This window comes from Dasypus novemcinctus, chromosome 25 (genome assembly GCF_030445035.2).
Source record: "Dasypus novemcinctus isolate mDasNov1 chromosome 25, mDasNov1.1.hap2, whole genome shotgun sequence".
In the NCBI taxonomy this organism is placed as follows: Eukaryota; Metazoa; Chordata; class Mammalia; order Cingulata; family Dasypodidae; genus Dasypus; species Dasypus novemcinctus.
The window spans coordinates 17,930,606-17,944,768 of record NC_080697.1 but is presented as its reverse complement, the minus strand read 5'-3'; the positions used below and the strand labels follow the sequence as shown (position 1 = coordinate 17,944,768).

The window sequence follows — 14,163 nt, the reverse complement described above, 5'->3', positions numbered from 1 at the left end:
TGCTATTCCTTATATTCAATACATTTTATAGGTCTTTTGTATCAACTAAAAGTTTTGTAAAAACAATTTTAAAAAAAGAAAAGAAAGCAAACTAAGTTGAGTCTTTTGAAAAGACAAAAGTGGGTTTGCAAACAAATAGAAAAACTGCCAAACAGGTGTGTGGGACAATTGCAGAAAATTTAGGAAAATTTGTAAAAATCTGGAAGGTTACTGCCCTTCAGTTGATTCTCAAAAAAAAGAGAATGTTTTAAGAAAGAACATTGTATCAGTTTGCTGAGAGGTCAAAGTAAATGGCATAGCAATTATTGGTGATTTTTAGCTTCAGTGATGAATTGGGGGCTATATCCTAAATAGAATGAAGCAGGGGAATTAAAATATCAAGGGGAGACAACTGTTTCAAAAGTTTAACTATGGGGAAGCGGATGTGGCTCAAGCAGTTGGGTGCCCACCTACCACATGGGAAGTTCTGGGTTTGGTTCCCGGTGCCTCCTAAAGATGAGCAAGATAGCAAGCTGATGCAGCAAGATACTACAATGAAGAGACGCAACAAGGAAACACAATGAAAGACACAACAAGCAGGGGGTGGATGTGTCTCAAGTGATTTGACGCCTGCCTCATCTAGGCTCAGTTCCTGGTGCCTCCTAAAAAAGATCAGACACAGAGAGCAGAGAGCAAGCACAAACAGGGAGCAGGGGAGAAATAAATAACCCTTTTTAAAAAGCTTAACTGTGAAAGGGAGGAGGAGTATGGTAGTTGGGTAATTTATTGAAGAAGAGTTACATTTTTTTTTTTTAAATGAGTATGTGGTTTTTACAAAAATTTATTCTCTCCCTTTCCCCAGCCCTCCTCCCCTCCCCCCCCCCCCCCCCCCCGGTTGTCTGCTCTCTGTGTTCATTTGCTGTGTGTTCTTCTGTGTCCTCTTGTATTCTTGTCAGCGGCACTGGGAAACTATGTCCCTTTTTTGTTGGGTCATCTTGCTGCATCAGCTCTCCGTGTGTGCAGCGCCACTCCTGGGCAGTCTGCACTTTTCACGGGGTGGCTCTCCTTGCAGGGTGCACTCCCTACAGGGTGCTCCCCTACATGGGGTACACCGCTGCGTGGCACGGCACTCCTTGTGCACATCAACACTGTGCATGGGCCAGCTCACCGCATGGGGTCAGGAGACCCTGGTTTTGAACTCTGGACCTCCCGTGTGGTAGGCAGACGCCCTATCAGTTGAGCCAAATCCGCTTCCCTATATGTGTTTTAACATGAGAATAGTAAACATATTTAAGTGCTATTTTGAAGGAGCCAATGGAAAAGAAGAGAATAATCAATAACTTGAGATTCCTTAGAAGGTGGGGGAATGATGCTGGAACACAAGTAGAACAAAAAGAAAGAAAGCAAGTTCAGAATATCAACAAGAGACTGAAATGAAGGAATCTAGGAGCTAGACAGGATGTAGTTGATAGAGGGAGAAATTGGAGGCATCAATGGCTGAAGAATAGATACAGTGATAGTGGTTGAGCAGTCTGAATGTAATGGTGGAAGATTGTGATAAGATAATGGATGTCGTCATGATTTTGGAGTTAGGAGGTTTTGGGTGATGGCAAAGTCCAGGATGTGACAGGAGTGGGTGGCAGTGGTTTAGTTGAATGTTAGCTTCAAATGAACAGGAATTACAAGAGGGGGAGGACTCCTGGTCTAGAGATGGCATTGGAGAGGGATTGAGAAGGCACTGAGGTAAGTGGAATGTGAGAGAATTAGTAGCTTCTACTTGAGAAGTTGGAAAGCTAGAAACTTCATTTCCCTGGGATTTTTTGCATCTAGGTCTCTGAAAAAGTTTTAGGTTTTGCTGATCAAATGTGCTCTTGGAGAACCCAAATTAGGACCTGAGTTTAAAGAGGAAAGAGGCAGGCCAGGAGGTGTTCATTTTGCTGGTGTAGATGGTGGCAGTGTGTGGTTCTGAATCTGGTAGCCAGAGAGGTGGCTTCCCCATATGGTCAGAGAACTTTCTGATTATGGCAGGGGCACCTGGTTTATGGAGCCATCAGTTACAGCAGTGGCTTCTTGATTCAGTGAGTGGCTTTGCATCAGCCTATATGGTTGTTTGTTTTTCAGTTGTGGCAGAGAGAGCATAAAATTTGGCATTTTAACCATTTTTTTAATAGTTTTATTTTTTAAAGATACACAGATCATACACAATGTTACCTTAAAAAACATCAGAGGATCTCATATACCCCCACTCCACCCCCCACCCACCCCCTTCCCACATCACCAAGTTCTTTCATCGGTGTGGCACATTCATTGCATTTAATGAATACAGTTTGGAGCACTGCTACACAGCATGGATTGTAGTTCACACCCTCCCATTTTTTAAGTGTATAATTCAGTAGCATTACTTCCATTTACAATGTTACATTACCATCAGCACCATCCATTATGCCCATATGGTTCTTGAACCATCAACTCTAGAAGCAGTTTTCCAGTCTGACATGTAATTATTCCTAAATTGGTTTTCCCCCAACCCTCCCAGTGATCCTGTATGCATATGGCTCCCAAACTTGAGCGTGTATGGAATCACCTGAAGAGCTGTTAAACACATGGCTCGCCCCGTCTCCAGAGTTGCTAATTCGGTGAGTCTGGGATAGAACAGGGAATTTGCAGTTTAACAAAATCCCATGTGATGTTGATGCTGCTTGTTTTGGGACCACACTTTGACATCCACTGATGTAAATCATATCATATCCTCTAATAAATCCCTTTCTGCTTGAACTGGCTAGAGAAGATTCTGTTCTATGCAGCTGAACCCTTGACCAATATAAAGGTCAATAATTCTCATTCACATCTTCTCTGCCCTTATCTCCTTGATCCGTCAGTGACTGAAAGAAGTAATTCTTATAGTTCCTAAAGCTTTTGCTTTGTATATTTGATGCTGTTTTTTGATATCTAAAGGTTCATGACATGTATTTTGTATGATTTGAAGGTTTTTTAAAAAATGTATTTATTTATTTGTTTACACCCTTCCCCCTTTGTTTGTACTGTCTGCTTATCTTCTTTTAGGAGGCACTAGGAACCAAACCTGGGACTTCCCATGTGGGAGGGAGGCGCCCAGTCACTTGCGTCATATCCACTCCCTGCTTGCTGGTCTCTTGTTGTGTCAGCTCATTGTGTCAGCTTGCTGTCTTGCTCGTCTTCTTTAGGAGGCACCAGGAACCCAATCTGGGACATGGGAGGCAGGCGCCCAACTGCTAGTACCACATCTGCCCCCAGTTTGAAGATTTACTTATTATAAAGTACTCTTTTTGTTTTTGTTCCTTTTAATACCTTTTCCCCTGCATTCAACTTTGCTATTACCTTGGTTATTGCTTCTGCTTACATTTGCCTTGTATATTTTAATTCATCTTGGCTTTTCGACTCAATCTGAATATTCTTTCTTTTAGTGGATGCTTACCTGATATATGTTTATTGTGACAATATACATGTTTTGTCTCGTTTCTGGCATCTTTTTTTCTTTTCTTTCTTGGGTTTCTTTTCTTAACAATTTTTTACTGTAGGTGTTTAAAAAAAATTCCTTCTGGTTTCTTTTTCCTATTTTGGAAGGAGCCACCTTATGAATACCAAACTCTGTTTTTAGTTCTACTAAACATCTAGTATTTAAAAACCTATATTTTTCAATTTATCAACCTCAGAAACAAAATTAAGATACTTCTTCTTATGTCTTAGTATACTATAATCAGTTTATTGGTATTTGTACATTGTGGGGTCTTTACATTTTTAAAGTTGGAGTCTGTTCTATAGCAGTAGTTATCAGTTACTTAGAGTCAGTTTGCTGTTTCCCTGAATAGTTGTCAACCTTTTAATGTCACAGCTTCTCCATTAGAAAATTCTTTATTTTGATTTATCTTTCAATTGGCTAAATTAGGTTGAGTTTTGTTTTTTTTTTTAAGTAAAGAGTGCATAAGTGTTCTAATTCCTGAAATCTTGCATATTTAGAATGTAATACTATTGTCATTACATGAATGACATCCCAGTTAAGTAAACGATTCATGGGTCATATCTTTTTTTATTTTTAGGAGGTACTGGGGGCTACATCCACTCCCCAGTGAGAGTTGGTTTGTTTCATTTGTTTGTTTTTAGGAGGTACTGGGGATCGAACCCAGGACCTTGTATATGGGAAGCAGGTACTCAACCATTTGAGCTGTATCCATTCCCAGGTTATATCCTTTTTTTTCTCAACCCTCTCTACTATTTCTTTATCTTCTGGCATTAAGTGTTTCTGAGGGGGAAAAAAAGCCCAAAACAACAAGATAATAAAAACAAACAAAAAAGTAAAAAATTAAAATAAAAAAAAAGTGTTTCCGAGAACACTGAGGCTGGTTTGATGAGGCTCTTCTTTTCCTTTTTAGGAGACATGTTTTTTTTCTGCTGAGATGCTTATAGGTGGTATTATCTTTTGAAATTTAATACTTTACTCAGATAATTCTTGGTCATTAGGACTCATTGATTTTTCCCCCTTTACATTGTGAACCTTTTTGTTTCATCTGTAGACTGAGGTCTTCCTTTATTTCAGGAGAGTTTTTTAGAGTTTTTTCCTTTTATTTTTTTTTTTAAGGAGTACTGGGGATCGAACTTAGGACCTTGTACATGGGAAGCAGGTGCTCAACCACTAAGCTACATCCACTCTCATTATTTTTAATGTTTGGAAATTTTCTCATGTTAAATTTTGGAAGCTCTTTTTCTGTTCCCTTTTTTTTGCTCTCTTCTTTAGGAGCATCAGTTATTCATATGTTGGCTCTCCACTCTCATTTCCATCTTTATCATTTCACTAATCACTTTTTTTTTCTGATTACTAAGAGATTTATCAGCTCAGCTGCCTTATTTTGTTTCAGATAACACTTCCTAAATTTTTTATTTGAGAAGTTGTGAGTTAACAAAAAAATCATGCATTCCATACAAGATTCCCATACATCATCCCACCACCACCAAATTACATTGTTGTGACACATTTGTTACAAATGATGAAAGCTTAATGTTTGTTGTCTGTCTTTCTTTCTTTCTTTCTTTCTTTCTTTCTTTCTTTCTTTCTTTCTTTCTTTCTTTCTTTCTTTCTTTCTTTCTTATCACAGACCATCTTATTATTATTATTATTTTTAAAGATTTATTTTTATTTATTTAATTCCCCTCCCCTCCCCCGGTTGTCTGTCTTCTGTGTCTCTTTGCTGAGTCTTGTTTCTTTGTCCGCTTCTGTTGTCGTCAGTGGCAGGGGAAGTGTGGGTGGCGCCATTCTTCGGCAGGCTGCTCCCTCCTTCACGCTGGGCGGCTCTCCTTATGGGTGCACTCCTTGCGCGTGGGGCTCCCCTACGCGGGGGACACCCCTGTGTGGCACGGCACTCCTTGCACGCGTCAGCACTGCACATGGGCCAGCTCCACACGGGTCAAGGAGGCCCGGGGCTTGAACCGTGGGCCTCCCATGTGGTAGACGGACGCCCTAACCACTGGGCCAAAGTCCGTTTCCCCCTATTTTTTTAAAAGATTTATTATTTTTATTTATTCTCCCCCCTCATTGTTTGTGCTTGCTTTCTGCTTGTCTTCTTTTTAGGAGGCACCGGGAACCGAACCTCAGGCCACCCTTCTTTTTAGAAGGCACTGGGAATCGAACCTGGGCCAGCCATGTGGGAAGGAAGTACCTACTTGCTTGAGCCACCTCTGCTCCCTGTTTGTTGTGTCTGTCATTCCTTGCTTTGTCTCTTGGTTGTGTCATCTTGTTACATCAGCTTGCCGCACCAGCCCATCGCATCAGCTCTTTGTCTTGTTCGTCTTCTTTAGGAGGCACCAGGAACCAAACCCGGGACCTCCTATGTGATAGGCAGGTGCCCAGCTGCTTGAGCGACATCTGCTTCCCACAGATCATCCTATTATTAACATCATATATTAGTATTGAATATTTGTTGTAGTTCATGCTCACTAATCACTTTTATCTTTGCAATCTGTGTGGTTTTTCTCAAGATAGTCCTTTTTGTCACTGATTCTCTTTTCAGCCATATGGTTTTTACTTGTCACTTTGGTAGTTTTCTATGATTTTACTCTTTTACATCATTTCTTTCCTTATGACTGTCAGCTAGGTCACGGTTTACCTTGCTATTATTTATCTGGTCTTTGATCTCTTTCATCACCTTTACTCTCTTGTTTCTTGGGGTCTACAGTCTCTCTGTTTGTTCTGTTCTGTTTTGGAAGTCTAGAAGTTTTTGTTGAAAATTTTCTTCTGTTTTCTGCAGCATTTCTTCCAAAGGGTACTTTTCATCTTTGTTTGTTTCGTTTTTATTCTTTCTGTAGTACTTGGGCTTAAGTTCCATATGGGATCCATTTAATTATGTTTTGAATGGAGTCGTTCTAGCAGGGCTTGGTATTTACCAAAGAACAACCTTTACATATGGTGGATTTTTATTGGCCTTTATATACCTTGGCACTGTTAAGTTGTATCCTTGGATCATGATGTTTTATTGTCTCCTTAGCACCTGAGTTAGAGCCGTGGGTATTGCTACAGTTTATATTTGCCTAGACTGCAGCTTCATTAAGGGAGATCAGTTGAGAACTTTAATTTGGTGTTTCTTATGCTATTTGTATTATCATACATTTCCACTGAAACTGATGAATTCTTTATCCTTAAGACATACATGGACCTATCAAAGGTTCTTTCCTAGGACTTGAGAAATTTCCCTCTTTCTTTAAAATTTATTTTTTATTTTTTTAAAATTTTTCCCCTTTTTGTCATATGAAAGCAGGTTTTTCTGACCAAAAACTGGGCCTTTGAGGAGTTCTGTGTGTCTCGGTGTTTTGTTTGGTGGTTGATGTTTTATTTATCTGTCATTTTACTTTGGTCCATGTTTACAAAGCTGACTCTCTCTGGGTTTGAAGAAAATTGAAGATTCATGACAATTTTCTTTAATTCCATTCTTCAATGTGGAAATGGGTCATGAGATGTTCCTTAATTGTGCCATGGCTTACCTACCTTCCCACATAATTTTTAAAATAAAAAATTCCCATGATGGCAAGGTACTTGAAAACTTTTTTACTTATTTTTAAATCTGTTCTCTGACTAATATTTACATAGATGGATTTTAGCTCTAGACATCCTCCTTCAGTTCAGTTTGATCAAAATTTTATAGTTTATCTGGCAGTTGTGACCCTTCCCTAGATTCCAAATAGGTGATATTCTCTCTCTCTCTCTTTTCTCTCTCTCTTCTCTCTCGCTCTCGCTCTCGCTCTCCCTCTCTCGTGTGTGATTCATTTCATTGGGTTTCATGGAGAAGAGTTAAGTAATTATGGAGTCACTGCAGTGTCTTCACAAGAAACCTTGAGTTTGAAATGAAATAATGTAAATAAAGCACTTAGAGTACTTGGCATCTAGTAAGTATTTAATAGATGATAGCTTTTACAAATAATTTGTTCACTTTTTTCTTGTCTGCTCCACCAGAGTATAAGTTCCATGAAGGCAGGGCCCTTGTCTGTCTTCATATTGTATTACCAGCGCCTGACATGTAGAAGATGACGGAGTGAACAATCAGGGAGCTTGGTTCTGATTGTGGGGGTGAGGGGAGAAAGGGACAGGGAAGCAGAAAAATCTGAGCTAATGATCTGTGTAAGCAACACAGTGAGCTTCTGCCTTCGACTCATTTGTATGTCTCTGTACGCAGGGGAAGCCATTTTGGGGGGTGCTGATGGATACCTGCGGGGTCGGCTGCGTTGACCTGGGGGAGGCCGGCCCCGTGGGGAACATGCTGGTGGTAGACTCTCCTGGACAAGAGGTGCTAAACCAGCTTGAGGCGAAGGCTTCTCCAGAAACAAGTGTGGAGGCTTCCATAGAGATGTCTTTACCTACTCCTCTGCCTGGATTTGAGACTTCTCCTGATAAGCTGACGCTCCCCCTAGAGCAGGAAGACCTCTCTAGCCTGGAACAACAGGGTATGTAACCTTGTCCTTTCATCTCTCTGTCTCTTCGTGCCTAGCTTAAGATGAAAGAGAGCAGGTAGAGCTCGCAGGATCTTTCAAACCTGAGTGTGGTGTAATCTGTTCCAGAGAGGTATCAGCAGGGGTTGACCTGAGCTCTGGTTCCATCTCACAGACCCATATTCTTCTCTACAGATCTTTCTTCAGAGACGTCAAAAGTCTCAAAGCCTAGGGCATCCAAGCCTGGCCGGAAGAGAGGCGGTAGGACACGAAAAGGCCCCCAAAGGCTCCAACAACCTAATCCTCCATCAGCCCCTCTGGTTCCTGGTCTCTTAGATCAGTCCAACCCTCTGTCTACCCCTATGCCTAAGAAAAGAAGTCGAAAGTCCAAGGCAGAGCTGCTACTGCTGAAGTTGTCAAAAGGCCTGGATCAGCCAGAGTCTCCACTTCCAAAGAGGCCCCCTGAGGACTTTGAGACCCCTCCTGGGGAACGACCCCGCCGAAGGGCTGCCCAAGTGTAAGGATTGTGGGGCACAGCTTGATGGAGGGGTTGGGGTGGGGTGTATGTTGGAGAGATGAAATGGCTATGATGAGGTATCAGGTAAGCGGGATAGGGTCTGGGTTCTGGGGACTTGAGCAATCTTCTAGCTCTTACCATAGCCCCTTTCCTCTGTTGCTAACTTTTTCTGTATAGGCAGTGTACTTTCTGTACCTTGTACCCTATCACATTTTTCACACATCCCCCAGCACTGCACTGCTATTTTACCACCTCATTCTCTATCAGTGTATATGGACCCTTCCATTCTTTCCCTTTGCCTCTATGATCTTTGACTGTGGTAGAGTGAAAAGTACATTGGCCTTGGAGTTGGAAGACTTGAGTTCAGATTCCACATTTGTTATCTGAATAACATTTTAGCTAAGTTACTTAACTTTACTGAATTTTTGTTTCTTCATTCAGAGGGGAAGGGAAAATTAATACCTGCTTCACTGGGTTACTGGGTAGATCAAATGAAATAAGAATCAACCAAAGTATCTGGAAAAGTGAGCTCTCAGTTAAGTGTTTGTGAGTATAGCTCTGATCCTGCCCTATCCCACAGGGCACTTCTTTATCTTCAGGAATTGGCTGAAGAGCTGTCAACAGCTCTGCCTGCTCCAGTGTCTTGTCCTGAGAACCCCAAGTTGAGCAGCCCCACCAAACCCAAGAAAAACCGACAGCAGGCAACCAGTCAAGGTGGAGAGGAAGAGGATGATACTGCACGGGATGAAGACTTTGTTCTCCAGGTTAAGGCTGAAGATGGGGAAGAAAGTGAGGCTCCAAGTGAGAGCTCATCTGACCCTGAGCCTCCAGTGCCCCGAAGCACCCCCCGAAGATCCACTTCAGGGGTAACTCAAATGGACAGGAAAATGAATGGGGAAATAGTGGGATTTTTAGGGTATCTATAGGGTGCCCAGGATTGCTTTGGCCTAGTAACTATGATGGTCAAAATAGGTTAAAAAAAAAATGTTGAGCTATTAGGGAAATGGGAGGTGGGTAGTAAACAAGATTCTGTTCTGTGCTAAGAAACAAAAACGGATAAGACAGGGTGCTGTACCATGTGATAAGTGCTGTACTAAGAGTGAACAAAATGCTTTTGGCATGCAGAGGAAGGGTAATTAACAGCTTCAGCTTCTCAAAGGGATGGCAGTTGAGCTGAGTCTTGAAGGGTGAATGGAAGTTTCCCCCAGAGGATGTACTTCCCAGAAAGTGGTTATGGCTAGAGCACAGGCCTGGGGTAAAGTGGCAGGGGAAGTTAAACTAGAGAGAATGAAAGTACTGAGCTTGGTAAGAGCATTGTATGCTGTGCTAAGCAGATGCCTTTCATCCTTTAGGATGCTAGGAGCCAACAAAGATTTTAAATGGGAGCCTGACATGGTCAGTAAGAAAATAGATAAAGCTGCAGCTAATTGTCAATTAGAAGACAGCTGTAGTCATACAGGTAGAGATGGTGAGGGCCTGAGTCAAACAGTAAAGGAAGAGAAGGTGGGAGGCAGATACAAGAGATGAGAGAATTAACACGACTTGGGAGTTGAAGGAAAGGATAAAGTTGAATAGGAGTTTCTAGTGTAGCCTGTGCTACCACACACTGAACTTGGAAACACAGGAATATTGGGAGATGTGGAAGGGATCTGAAGATGGTCAGGGAAGATGATGAGTTTCCTTTTTGACATATGTTGGAGTTGGAGGTGTGTGTGGGCCTTGGCTCTTGGGCCATCTGGCTGGAGATGTCTGGTAGGCAATTGTCTATCTGGGGACCAATGCCTTATTCACCTTGGGTACAAAATTTAAGGGAGCACCGAAAAGCTTAGTCATCAAGATAAATGCTATTTCAGTGCAATATTTTAAGAAACCAAAATCAATGCAACAAATTCATGATGAACAAAATATCAAGTTTTTAAATAAAGTCAGGAACTGTATTACTAATTTTTCCTTTTTGCCTCAGACCCTGTTGTAATTTGGCATCACATTGTATGGTTCTAGAACTTGTAGGAAAGTTGAGGCTGAGAAAAGTTTACATTACCTGAGATATAAATTTGGTAATCTGGCTTAAAGATGGTGGTAGTTCAAAGCCATGGGAATGGATGAGATCCCTGAAAGAGTGTATCTAGAGGGGCAAGAAGATGATGGAAAGGACTCTAGGGAATACTCTAATGGAACTAATTAAGCAAAGGAGGGCGACCCTGTGGAGGAAATTGAGAAGGAATATTAGAGAGGTGGGATGAGTAAGGAGAGAGTATCTCATGGGGCAGGAGTTTCAAGAGGCAGATGGGAATCAGATGCCATGGAAACATCAAGGAAGATGAACAGAAAATAGATTTTGCAGGGTTTTTTGTTTGTTTGTTGTTTTTAGGAGGTATTGGGGATTGAACTCAAGACCTCGTGCTTGCAAAGCCAGAGCTACACCCCCTTCCTCAGATTTTGCAGTTTTGATATAGTAGGAGCAGAAGGTGAAGTCATTGTAAGGGTTGAAACAAATCTTTTAAGATGCCAAGAGGGTAGAGACTATAGGGGAAGTAATGACTAAGGAAGTAAAAAGCAGATGAAAGCTGGGAAAACTGTCTCTTGGGGACATTCTCACCAGTTCATAAAATTCTCTTCCTCACATTTTCTTTTTGCCTCTACAGAAGCAGAAGCCACACTGCCGAGGAGTGGCTCCAAATGGCCTACCAAATCACATCATGGCTCCTGTGTGGAAGTGCCTTCATCTCACCAAGGACCTGTGAGTCTTGGTGAATGGGACTAGAGATGAAAGGGTGGTGTGGGAGTGCGAGGCAGGATCTGGAAGTGGAGCAGTGGGCAAAAGAAGACAGTCCCAGTGTGGAACTCCACCATGGCATTCACTAGCAAGAGGCACTGCTCCAAAGGCAAGAAGAGTTCCAGAGCTGCGCTGCCCAGTGTGGTGGCCACTAGCCATGTGTAGCTGTTTTAAATTGAATTTGAAATGAAATAAAATTAAAAATTCAGTTCCTCAGTTACACTGGCCACATTTCAAGCACTAGTGGCTCTTAGATTGGCCAGCACAGGTAGAGATCACTCCCATCCTGGCAGTGAGTTTGATTGGACAGCACTGTCTAGAACGCCTTTTCTCCTTCGTGAATGATTCTTGTGTTCCTCTAGGCGAGAACAGAAGCATTCATACTGGGAGTTTGCTGAATGGATTCCTTTGGCCTGGAAGTGGCACTTGTTATCTCAAATGTAAGTTGAAGAGACATCTCTGAAGCCTAGGCTTCAGGGTATGGCACTACTGGAGACAGAATGGGGCCAGAAGACTAGATTTGTACTTGGAATCCCAGGATTGGTGAAACTCTTCCAAATTGAGGCTCTTTCCTTTTCCTTCCCCCAGTGAGGCAGCTCCCTATCTGCCCCAGGAGGAGAAGTCTCCTCTCTTTTCAGTACAACGCGAAGGGCTTCCTGAAGATGGCACACTCTACCGAATTAACAGGTAAAGACTGCACCTCAGCATTTTTTTCTGATTCTACGAGAACCAAAGCAGGGAAAAATGAGTGTTGGAAGGAATGACATTAGTCTGGCCCTTCCCCCAGTGCTGGTCCAATTGGTCCCAGGAGGCGGAGTCCTGGCTAGAGCTGACAACCCTCTACCGTTCACAGAGCTCACTGCTGAGCTGACTGGGCTGAGAGAAGCTAGGGAAATTGTGGGTCAAACTGGTTCACAAGGCCACGTTCACCCAGGTTGACCTGGACAGTCTAGCTCTAGAGAAAACACTGTAGTGAACCAGAAGGAATAGCCCATCATCTTTGAACATGAGTTGGATCTGAATAGACTTTGGGGAGGAAAAGAGGAAGATACAAGTGGTGGCTAAGGACTCTTTTCACTAAACACTGCTCTTGATATTCTGTACTTATACCTTTTTTTCCTTAAATTTTTTATTTTGCAATAATTTCACATATACAGGACAGTTGCAAAAGTAATTAAAAATCCATACAGAGGGAGGCAGATGTGGCTTGAGCAATTGAGTGCCTGCCTCCCATATGGGAGGTCCTGAGTTCAGTTCCTGGTGCCTCCTGAAAAAAAAACAAATGATAAAACCAACTTAGGGAAGCCAATCTGACTCAGTGGTTGACTACCAGTTTCCCACATACAAGGTCCTGGGTTCATTCCCTGGCCCCTGATACCTAAAAAAACAAACAAAGAAACAGAGAACTCCAACATACCTGCCACTCAGGTACCCAGATCCACCAATTTTAACATTTTGCCACACTTGCAGTAGCATTCTATCTATTCATCTGTCTCTCTCTCTCTAATCTATCTGTTTATATATTTCTTGAATATTTGAGAAAAGATTGTGTACATCATGCTCCTTGAACACTTAATTCTTTAATGTACATTTCCTAAGAACAAAGATACTCATTTAAGTAACCACCTTAAGTGCAGTTATTAAGTTAAAAAAAATTTAACATTGAATATCAGTGTTTTTAATTCCTGTGATTTTCACATTTAAACATTGTATCTTATTTTCATTTGCATTTCTTTAATGGTTGAACTTATTATCTTTTATTAACTCCTTTCTTCCCCCCATCCTTTAATTTTCTCTAGATTTAGCTCGATCACAGCCCACCCGGAGCGCTGGGATGTGTCCTTCTTCACAGGGGGACCACTCTGGGCTCTGGACTGGTGCCCAGTGCCAGAGGGCGCAGCAGCTTCACAGTATGTGGCCCTTTTCTCCAGCCCTGACATGAATGAGACACACCCGCTGAGCCAACTTCATTCAGGCCCTGGGCTGCTCCAGCTCTGGGGCCTTGGGACCTTGCAGCAAGAAAGCTGGTGAGGTGGGGCTGGGACACTGCTGTGGGAGGGTGGTTAAGGAGGAGAGAAGGGTGGGGAAGGGATAAGGCTGAGTTGAAACCAGGGAAACAGGCTCTGGCAGCCTTGGGACCCTCCTTCCCACCCATTCTCCCCATACGCTTTCTCTCCCTAGTCCTGGCAACAGGGCCCACTTTGTCTATGGGATTGCTTGTGATCACGGCTGCATCTGGGACCTCAAGTTCTGCCCCAGTGGAGCATGGGAACTTCCAAGCACCCCTCGGAAGGTACCTCCCCAGTTGCTTTTGAGCCCTTGGACTCAGAGCTGGGACAAAGAGGCCCTGGCGGTTCCCAGCACCTCTATATCATATTTCCAGGGACCCCAAACCTCAAAGGTTTCTGAGAAGTGCCTGAGCACAGACCTGGTCTCCCCCTCTAGGCTCCTCTCCTGCCCCGGCTGGGTCTCTTGGCTCTTGCCTGCTCGGATGGGAAGGTGCTGCTGTTCAGCCTGCCCCACCCTGAGGCTCTGCTGGCTCAGCAGCCCCCAGGTAAGAGGCACCGAAGGAGAAAGGGGCTGCCGTTCATCTCCCCTAAAACTCCTCTCACCCCAGGGTCTCTAGGGCAGGGGTTCTTAACAAGGGGTCCCTGACCTTGAATTGAAATTCAAGAAAACATTATTCATGTGGGGATGTGTTGGTGCGAGTATGCTATATTTATTAAGTAATACACATTAAAGTGTGGACTTAGTAAGGAGTCTGTGGTTTTCACCTGACTGCAAAGGGATCCGAGGAGCAAAACAGGTTAAGAACTCCTGCTCTAGGGCATAGCCTTACTGGCCATACCTCCCATTCTGCCTTCAACATTTGTTTTTTTTTTAATTCAGATAATTTTTTTTGGAGATTTATTTTTATTTATTTCTCTCCCCTCCCCCCCAA

The 14,163-nt window shown here is 42.7% G+C and overlaps 1 protein-coding gene across 3 annotated transcripts in view; it reads left to right on the top strand.

The window, feature by feature from the left end:
* GTF3C2 (general transcription factor IIIC subunit 2) overlaps positions 1-14,163 on the top strand; it is a 41,102-nt gene that overhangs the window by 5,281 nt on the left and 21,658 nt on the right. For 2 of the 3 annotated variants that reach the window (XM_058287762.2, XM_058287763.1), the window contains exons 2-11: positions 2,516-2,615; positions 7,677-7,944; positions 8,125-8,446; positions 9,027-9,312; positions 11,092-11,186; positions 11,585-11,662; positions 11,811-11,909; positions 13,022-13,249; positions 13,404-13,515; positions 13,668-13,776. In XM_058287762.2, coding sequence (XP_058143745.1) covers positions 2,583-2,615; positions 7,677-7,944; positions 8,125-8,446; positions 9,027-9,312; positions 11,092-11,186; positions 11,585-11,662; positions 11,811-11,909; positions 13,022-13,249; positions 13,404-13,515; positions 13,668-13,776 — 1,630 coding nt within the window. In that variant the 5' untranslated portion in view covers positions 2,516-2,582. The remainder of the gene's footprint in view (positions 1-2,515; positions 2,616-7,676; positions 7,945-8,124; positions 8,447-9,026; positions 9,313-11,091; positions 11,187-11,584; positions 11,663-11,810; positions 11,910-13,021; positions 13,250-13,403; positions 13,516-13,667; positions 13,777-14,163) is intronic. The other variant, XM_004451441.5, reaches the window with a different exon arrangement.